Source organism: Cervus canadensis, chromosome 12 (assembly GCF_019320065.1).
Source record: "Cervus canadensis isolate Bull #8, Minnesota chromosome 12, ASM1932006v1, whole genome shotgun sequence".
NCBI lineage: Eukaryota > Metazoa > Chordata > Mammalia > Artiodactyla > Cervidae > Cervus > Cervus canadensis.
In genome coordinates this window covers 13823589-13833135 of record NC_057397.1, presented here as the reverse complement: position 1 = coordinate 13833135, position 9547 = coordinate 13823589, and the positions used below count along the sequence as shown (strand labels likewise).

The window sequence follows — 9547 nt, the reverse complement described above, 5'->3', positions numbered from 1 at the left end:
GTCCCCAGTAGCCGAGCTGTAGCGAGCGCCGGGGCTGGGCGCGCAGGACAGAAAAGGAGGCGGCGGCCGCGGCTGCGAGCAACAGATCGGGGCTCCGCGAGCAGACCCACTCTGCTCTTGGGCGATTTTTTTTTGTTTCATTTCAGAAACATCGGTTAAATTAGAAAATCTTGCATTTTGAAATGGCGCTGGCCCCGGGTCAGCGGGCGATTTTCTCTGCTTCAAGATGGGCTTTGCCTTTTCTGTCGTGGGCACCAGTGGTGGCCTGATTGTCAGTCTTCTCCGGGCATTTTTAAGGCCAGGAGCTGAGCGCTGCCTGTAGGCGCCCTACAGAGCGGTTTGGCTTTTTAAAATTTTTAGTATTATTTTGGGCAGTGAACAGTCTATCTCGGGCATTTCGTCCTCTTTGCAGAAGAGGCTGCGAGTCGGAGGTGGGTCACTCAGAGGGTGAAATTCCTCCCGGGGTGAGCGATCCCCGGCCCCGCACACAGTCCAGGCGGCTCCGAGTGTGTGTCCTGCCCCTGCCCGCGCCGGGAAAATGGAGGCTGTGATTGAGAAGGAATGCAGCGCGCTCGGAGGCCTCTTCCAGACCATCATTAGCGACATGAAGGTAGGACGCTGGGTGAGCGGCTGCGGCCGCCGCTGCGCTGTGACCTCGCTGCGCGGCTTCGCCTCCGCCCCGGGCCAGCCGCCCGGCCCTTGCCTGCGCCGTGGCCGCCGGCCACCTGCGAGAGCGCTCCGGCCCGGGTGTCACCTGCTCACCCGGGGCGCCGCTCCGGGTTCTGCTGGGTCACCGAGCGGGCGGCTTCTCTTGGTTGGGGGGGGGGGGTGGTATCTGATGGTCGCTGCCCTCTCCCGCTCATTGTCCCAGGGGACCGCATCATCTTATTTCCCTGGGGGCCCGGGGCCCTGGCTCCAAGTTTCCATTGTCTGTCGCTGGTCTGAGTGTCTGCGACCCGCAGCGGGTGGATGCTTGGGCGGACACCTGATTCCCCGGGGTACGGGAGGGGGCGCCTGGCGCGGTGGTGGGGAGAGGGGAGGGGCTCTGCCCAGCTGTGGGAAGGAGCCCCCCCAGCCCGAGAGACTGGGAGGGAGACCTCCCTCTCCCTCGTGGGCTTTCAGGTCCACCTGGGGGCGATCTGAGCAAATTAGGTATTAATTAGGCTCTTCCAAAGCTGGTAAGGGTTTGCGTGCCTCCCCTCGGCCCTCCCCTGGGGCGTGGAGCAGAAGTTCCCAGAGCAGTCTTGCGGGGGACCCCACGTCCCCAGACTGAGGCTCCCAGCCCGTAGGCGGGACTGGGGCACCTTAAACAACTGTATCCCCCACCCGCCTAACACGCACAGACACCGGGTTTTCTCTTGGAAGGATTGTGAAGTGTGTGTGTGTGTGTGTGTGTGTGCGCGCGCGCCCGCGCGCCCGCTCGCGCGCGCGTGAGTGTGTGTGATGGGGGCGGGGAACAACACGCAGGCTTTTTCCTGCGAAGGGTGGGACTGGGGATAACCTGATCCTTGAATGTGGATTTTCTGTGCATAGAGATAGACCGGGGCCCTGTGTTACTAATCTAAAGGAAATATAACCAGCCGCGCGAGCTGGCTGGAGGTGGGAATTGGGGGCGGTGGGGGGAATTTTTTTTTTTTTTTTCTTCCCATGTGTATTTAGGGAGCTTCTCTTTGGCTCTAGCCCAGCCCCAGTTTGCCTCAACGGATCCGGGGAGGTGGTGTTTAATTAAAAGCTCGGCTTCCCAAACGAGTGGGCAGGTTTGGAAAGCTGTGCAGCGAGTGGGTGTGGACAGCCCCTCTTCAGCCGCTGCCTGCGCGCCTGGAGGTGCTTTTGTCTGTTGAAATGTAAGGTTTGGAGAGGACTGGGAGATAGACTTTGGGAAGGAATGCTCAGCTGTCATGGCCTGTTTTCCCCTCTTAGCGCCAACTGCCACTCAGCCAGGGTGAACTTTGCCAAGGTGCCTGCGTCCTGGTCTGATCCATTTTGAAATCCTCCTGCAGAGCCTGTGCCTTTTGTCAGAAATTGACATTCGTGGAGCATTCTGTTCAGCGACCCCGCTTGCTCAGGAATGCCTCTAATCCAGCCCCTTGGAATTAGATGGATTATGTCCTGTTCAAAGACAGCCCTTTCATTCCTTTGCCCCCAACCCCCATTGAATAATTGAGACAAAGCTTGGTTCCCTCTGTAGACTCTGGGATATTTCTTGTTAAGTGAAATCTACAGGCCTTGTAATCAAACAAGATTTGGTTGGAGGCACATGGGGATTCTGATCACCAGGGGAAGAATTTGAGATGGGTTAGGAGAACTGCCTGTGTGTTTTGGAGGAGAAATATGGGTGTTTCTAGTCCCTCTGTATAATGCAGACCCAGTGACCTGACCCATGTCCCCACTGCAGTCTCAGTGTGTTCACACCTGATTTTTTTCTCCTCTTTGTTCATTAATCCAGAATCCAGGCTCCGTTCTTACGGGTTGGAACCCGAAGCCCTTCAGAAAGTAACCCACTTCAGGGCGGGCGCCCATGCTTTCCACCGGGTGTCTCCTGGCTGCCCTGCCGTGCTTTCTGGCCAGGGAGGCCAATTTGTGGGTGCTAAGGTGGTGTACTTCTCCTTCCACAAGATTCCAGTTAAAAATAAAGACTTAATACCCTTTGAGTGCTGGATCTGTAGTTTATGATTCCTGAGCTCTTTCTCTGAATTGAGTCAGGTTTGTTCAACATCCTGTTGGGAAGGCATTTATTTTAAAAGTTTATTTTGTTTTGGCAGTCAAAGGTTTTCGAAGTGAAGTGGAGTGGAAGACGAAAACATGCCTTGAGATCTGCAGAATTTCAGACTTTTGGGGAGTAGAGAAATAAGGGAAAAAGGGGGGGTGTCTAATTTCCATGATTGTTTATGCCTAAGACAGTTGCAGAGTGTTTTTCATGGAGTTTTCTTTGGAAAAGACTTCTTCGTGGATTAGAAGGCACTGACATTTTAAAGGGAAATTTTAAAATTTGGGCGTGTAGCGTTGTGTGGTATGCTTATGCACGAAGTTGTCAGCAGTAAAAATCACTGTTTAATATCTGAAGTGGGCTGTCTTTCTAAGGACCTGCTTATCCTTTTTTCTTGAACTCCCACGATAGGTTTACGACGCTTGTGGTCCCCTTTCTGTTTGCTGTGAAGGACACATGTACGTTTTGGAAGCTCATTTGGAATGCCATCTTGAGAATTTTTAGGTTATTTTCTCAGAAGTGATGTTGAAGTGGGGTGAGGAAAGAGTAAGGAAAAAAAATTTTGTTTTAAAGTAGCATTTGATTCTCCAAAATGTACAGCAACACAGGAAGGGAGTCAATTTCCTCTTTGGAGGGAAAAAAAAAAAAAAGAAAACAACAGAAAATGGAGTAATTTCAAGGCTTAGCCCCATCCATCTTCCCAAACCAAAGAACCTCAAGACATGGAAAAGCTGGGGAGGATTCTTTCTGTTTTCTCCTAACAATCCTTCATCTGACTAAGTCCTGGGCTGTCAGGGTGTGTGGTTTATCCTTTTCAAGGGGACGGGAGCAGTGAAGAAACCCTTAGTTTTCTTCCACTGGGATCCCATAGCAGCTGTTAAATAACTTATTGATTCCTTGAGAGGAAACCTTGTGTTTTTTCCCTTTCTTCCACCCTACTGTGGTGGCCACTAATGAATGGTAGTGTGCAAAATCGTTTACTGGCTGCCTTTCCACATAAATCAAGTCGTCTGATGTGAGCTGGTCCCAGAGGGAAGGAGAGACAGGATTCATGTGGCTGGAGGCATGGGCTCATCGGCGGTTCATCTAGGGGAACTGTAGCTTGGAAGTGACTGTGGAAGACCAGATGACTGACTTCTGGTGTTTCAACCCTGTTGACTACATTGGTTGATCCTGAAATCTTTTTGGAATTTCTCTCCAAGTCCCAAGAAACAAAGCTAATGCTTCAAACAGCACATCTGTGCCATTACTTTCCTTAAAATTGAGCTGTGACACATAACATTAGTTTCAGGTGTACAACATACTGATCTGAGATTTGTATTTGAAAATCTTTTTAGTTAAGTAATTGAACCGGCATGTAGAATTCAGTGATGTTTGGAGAGCTTCTAAGACCAGGAGACCCTGGCCAAACTTGAGGTCAGTTCACCCTGTTGATGTCTGTCTTCTTTTAATAATTAACTTAGTTAAAAAAACAAGAAGTTGGATGCTAAAATCACATATTTTCCTCTGCTTTGTTGCTCAAGAGTCAGCATGTTAGGAGCTGTGTGGGGCCCGAATGCAGGGAGAACTTTGTACTGGGCTGGAGAGTGTGTTTGGGGTTATATAATGTGACTGGGGGTGAAAGAATACCTAACCCCACCTTGAATTCCCCACCCCACGTCTCACTTTAGACAAGGGTGTCCTGTTACCGGCACCTGTGCCAAGCAGAATAGGGGCCTTGTTCAGTTTTCTTACACTGCCCCCACCTCTGTTTGCCACCAGTATGCACCCCTCCTAAATTCTACCTAAAATTAGACCTGCTAAAGGGACTTCTTGAATTCCATGGAAATCTTCTGTGGTTCGAAGACACATCATGATATTTTCCCTTACTTATCACAAGATCAAGAATGGGAGCAGTGAATCCAGGGCTGGATAATGATTTCAGGGTTTTCTCCCCCACCCCCCTTACTGTTTTGTTTTGGGGTTGCTGTCAGACAAGAGGTTCACTTCCTCAGTGTTTGTTGAAGGCCTGCTGTGTGAAGGCCTTTTGCTGGGCGGTGAGGAGCCAAGGCTGCCCTTGGACTTGGAGACCTGCTTGTCCAGTTCAATTCAATATGGTGGCCATGAAGGAGGGGCTGGTCGTCCAGCCTGGGGAAGGACATTGGTCAGCCCCTGTCGGACTTCCTTTTGACTCTTTCAAAATAAGGGAAAAAGAAAAGTTTTCTCTAGAAAGATGCTGAAAGTCCAGCCAAGGCCTCCGGCAGTGGCCTGGTCTCTGAGTGAGGTGGGCTGCTCTGTAAACGGTGACATGCAAAGACAGACGAGCCAAGCCCTTATAAAGTACAGATGGGCCCCACATTGCTTTTTCTCTTAGCAAATGGCTGTGTTTGCCCAGGCTTTTACAGCTTCCTCAGTGTAGGCCTCTGGGAGAGGGAGGAGAAGTGAAGATGTCATAAAACCGGCAGCAGGGAACTGCCCGGAATGGTGCCTGTTCAGAGACACAGGGTTTGCTCTCTGTAGATCAGTCTCCGAGGGTTTTCAGGTATAATTTTTCTTGTCCCGGTTTGAGAAGAAGTCTTTTTTTTTTTTTGGTCTTGACTTGAGTGACTCAGTGGGGAGAAGCCCTTATACATCATATTTAACCAGATTGTTTAGAACTTGTTTGATTCTGTGAACCTTGATATTCTGAGATCCTAGTTGGTAATGCCCCAGTTGAGAGGAGGTCATTCCTAGTCACAGTTTGCATGGACGGTAGGCTGACTTTGAATTTTGCCCAGTTCAGCTATCACTTAGTTCTTTATTTTTTCCTATTTTTATTTATATATTTTTTAAGAGACTGATTTTATTTATTTTATGGCTTTGCCATGTGGTATGCGGGATATTCCTGACCAGGGATCGAACCCATGTCCCCTAAGTGGAAGTGCGGAGACTTAACCACTGAACTGCCAGGAAAGTCCCATCATTTAGTTCTCAGACTAACGTGTCCTCACCGTCCTACAGTATTGATCAAGCATTGGTGTCATCACAAGTGTTGAGCTTGATGTTGTATTTTCAGCAAGTAAAGATACAGGGTCCCTAGTTGAGTTTGTATTTCAGAGAGACAGTGAAGAATTTTTTAGTACGAGTATGTCCCACGCGTACTCTGCTGCTGACCTTTTAGTCTTCGAGCTCTTTTTGCCTCTTGGGGTAGAGAGAAGGAAAAAACTAAAACTGTCAATTTGGCCAGCTCACTTGAGGTCTTTAAAGTGCTTGGAGGGTGAAAAGGTTGAAACTATCGATTCATTAGGCTCTTTATCTGTAATCTTCACCTAGGCCCTTTCCATCTTCCCAGGGATGGGCAAGAGCTGGCCAGATTCCTTCTATAGCAAGGCCATTTAGATGTTCCGATCGGGTATGGGAAAATGAGATCATTTTGAGTTTGCCATTACTTCTCGGAACTGCCTTCAGGACACTTTCCCCTAAAGCCCACACCTTTGCAAAAACAGAGAAATACCTCTCCCGGAGCCAAACGAAAGCTCCAGGGCAGGTTCAGCTGCCTAGGACAGCAGACAGGACGCATTTGGGACCCTGGAAGGGAACTGTGATGCCTGAAGCCGTTTAACTCAGATTTTCAGATTGCACTGCTGATATGTCCTTATTAAGTAGCAAACTGGAGAGACAAATGAAATAAATTAATTGGATGAGCACTGAGGAAGCCCATTGTATTTGACTGCCAAGGTTTTTCCTTGAATGAGCTGGAGACTGTGGAAGGGTTCTTCTGAGTCTGTGTCACGCACACACATGTTACATGTTACAAACCCCCCAAAGCAAAATGAACCCACCCCTCCCACATTATCAATGTTTCCTACCTCTTAGCCCAGGGAAGGCCTTGGCGTGGGGCTGTGTCATTTGCTGCTTCTCAATTTAAGATGGTCTGGGGTGCCACTTGGTATACAGGTGCTCTGTATTTATTTGGGCTTCCCTGGTGGCTCAGTGGTAAAGAATCCTCCGCTAATCAGGAGACTCAGGTTTGATCCCCGGGTCGGGAAGATCCCCTGGAGAAGGAAATGGTGACCCACTCCAGTATTCTTGTCTGGGAAATCCCATGGTCAGAGGAGCCTGGCGGGGCTGCAGTCTATGAGGTCGCAAAGAGATGACATGACTTAGCCACTAAACAACAGCAACTGTATTTATTGCGTGTAGTGAACAGGGGGCTGGAAGGGACTCGATGAGAATCTATTACGTGCCAGGATTTCCTGTCATCCTCACATCACCCCCGCTTTACAGTTGAGAAAACTGAGGCTTTGAGTTGATCATTTGTTTAAGGCCCTGGTGAGGTAGACTGGCATTCAGACCTTGGTCTATTTGACCCTGAAGCTGGAGCTCTGTAGAGTATGCCTAAGGTAGAGAGGGGCCTGTGTATTAGTTTCTAGAAGGCAGCGTTTCACTTGCCTGAGTCCCACAGGAGACCCTAGCAAGGAATTGGGGTCACATCGCAGCTCCTGCAGCCCAGAGCCAGCCTGGGGGTATGAACCTGAGCTGAGAACACTGGGAGGACTCGGGGTGCAGGGAGCGGAGATGGGGGTGGGAGGCTCCCCTCTGGCTGTCACTTTTGTGGAAATGATTTAATTTATAATATATCAACGTGTTGTGGCTTCCCTGCTCCTCCTACTTACCAGTCTTCTCTGATACAACCTGTCTTTCTCTCTCCTCCCCTCCCCCTGGCTTCCTAGAAAGGAAAGTCACCCCCAACCTTGGCTTCTGTCCTTGTCCTCATACAAAGCCCCATGGTCGTCTCCGTGACTGGCCAGAGGGTCACCTTTATATGTCCATGGAGCCCATTGGTCCTTGAGGTTGGGTGACTATGCTCATTGGTACCCTCAATTACATGAATTAAGTAAATTCACCCAAAGTTGAGTTAACTCCTCAATGAGAACACCTTGCCTTGAATTCACTTTGTGTCCAGCCCTGGAACTCTCTTGTAAAAGGACTTTCTGTATTGAATTATTTCCCTGTCACCCTCCAGTTGGGTTGAGTCGGTCAAGCCATGGCAAGACTGTGTTTGGGGGAAGTTGATGGAATTCACCAGGAAAACCTCCCTTCTGTGCCAATTTCTTGGCATATATGACCTCCATCATAGTGTCTAAGTGGTTTTTCTTTTCCTGTCTAGTTTAAGTGGGTGGAAGAAAAAAAATCAATGGAGTGCCTTTTGAGCTCTGTGTCTTTTTATTTGCTTTCTTTCCCTTGAAGAATTTGGACAGCAGTGAAAGTATTAGCTGGGTCAGCACCAGCCGCCTCCCAAGTCCTAGAGGTGGATGGTGGGTTTTGCCTGGACCTCGCTCCCTGGCCACCTCCCCCAGGCATGGGTCTCCAGGGGGCCTGAGGGGTGGGTCTGGCTGGAGGAGGAAGAGGCGGTTCTGTGCCCCTTTTGGTAGAACAGACATGGTTACAGCGATGAATGGATTCCCTGGGAGCCATAAGATGCTGATACCTGGACCCTACTCCCCAGAGGGTCTGATTCAGTGCCTCTGGGGTACACCCTGGGCTTTAGGATTTTTAAAAGTACCCCCAGCTGTACACAGTCTGAGCGCCCTCGACATGTTTTCTCAACCTTGCCTCAGTAAAAGTGTCTTTCATGGTGACACAGCAGTGAGAATCTGCTTAACACTACCGGGCTTCAGGATGGTCAATGTTATGTGTATTTACTACAGTTAATAAAAATAAATTTATAGTGAAACAACCTTAAAGTGAATACATTTTAAAAAATAGCAACAGAAAAAAAGCATCTTTAGAATCCTTGGGTGTTTTTAGTTGATCTGTAATAGTCTTGTCGAGTACGGTTGTATACTATCGTGGAAATTGTCAGATACAGTAAGCACTAGCCTCATGTGACTCTTGAGCACTTGAAGTGTGGCTTGTGCAACCGAGGAACTGATTTTTCAATTTTATTTACTTGCAATTGGTTTCAATAGTCTTATGTGGCTAGTGGCCACCGTATTGGACAGCACGGATCTATAACATGACATCCAAGTGAAAACTGCGTGCTCAGCAGCACAGCTCCCTGCCCACATCCTGTTCCTTCTGGCTGCACCATTGCCCCCAAACCCCTGCTACGGAAATTCTGGAGCTGCTGCTGAGCTTGGAGGCAGAGAGGTGGTTTATTCACCAAGTCGTGTCCAACTCTTACGACCCCATGGACAGAGGAGCCTGGCAGTCTACAGTCCACGGGATTCTCCAGGCTAGAATACTGGAGTAGGTTGCCATTTTCTGAAGGAAATGGCAGAGAGATCTGGTTTTAAATCCTGTGGGCCAATTTCTTCATCTCTTTGAGCCTCATTTTCCTCTTCTGTGAAATGGGTCTCATAAAGTACCCATCTTTACAATGTTGTTGGGGCAATTCTGAAATGAGATTGCACTTGTAAAGGGCTTTGCACCATGCCTGACTTACATGCACTCAGATGTTGGCTGCGGTTATTTTCTGTCTTGCGTATTTGGAAATGAAGTGTTCCATAGTTTTGAAATCAATAATTATCTCCACCACTTCTTAGGGCAAACAAGACCCCACCCTTTACTGAGCTGTATTTAGAACTTGCAAATGAAGTTGCAGGAAATGGAGAAGTTGAGTTGTTTTTTTTTTTTCTTCTTGCTAAGTATATAAATCACTCCTGAGTTCATTATAACCTCATCTGGCTCAGCAGGGCCTATTGGCATTTCTCTGTTTGCAAATCTTCTGTAGATAAAGGTAGGGAAGGCCTGGGTGCCTGGCTGAGGTCCTCAGGGCCTTTAATGCTTTATTAAAAAATGCCTTATAAGAGATGTTTACACCAGTGTAAGGGGAGACAGTTGCTTTGTAACTGTCGTCTTTTCCTGTCCACCTTGTTT

The 9547-nt window shown here is 48.6% G+C and overlaps 1 protein-coding gene across 7 annotated transcripts in view; it reads left to right on the top strand.

Annotated features, from left to right (window-relative positions):
* Positions 1-9547, top strand: part of MTSS1 (MTSS I-BAR domain containing 1) — a 160699-nt gene continuing 151152 nt past the window's right edge. For 4 of the 7 annotated variants that reach the window (XM_043483434.1, XM_043483436.1, XM_043483435.1 and 1 more), the window contains exon 1: positions 1-610. In XM_043483434.1, coding sequence (XP_043339369.1) covers positions 539-610 — 72 coding nt within the window. In that variant the 5' untranslated portion in view covers positions 1-538. The remainder of the gene's footprint in view (positions 611-9547) is intronic. The other 3 variants (XM_043483437.1, XM_043483432.1, XM_043483431.1) reach the window with 1 other exon arrangement.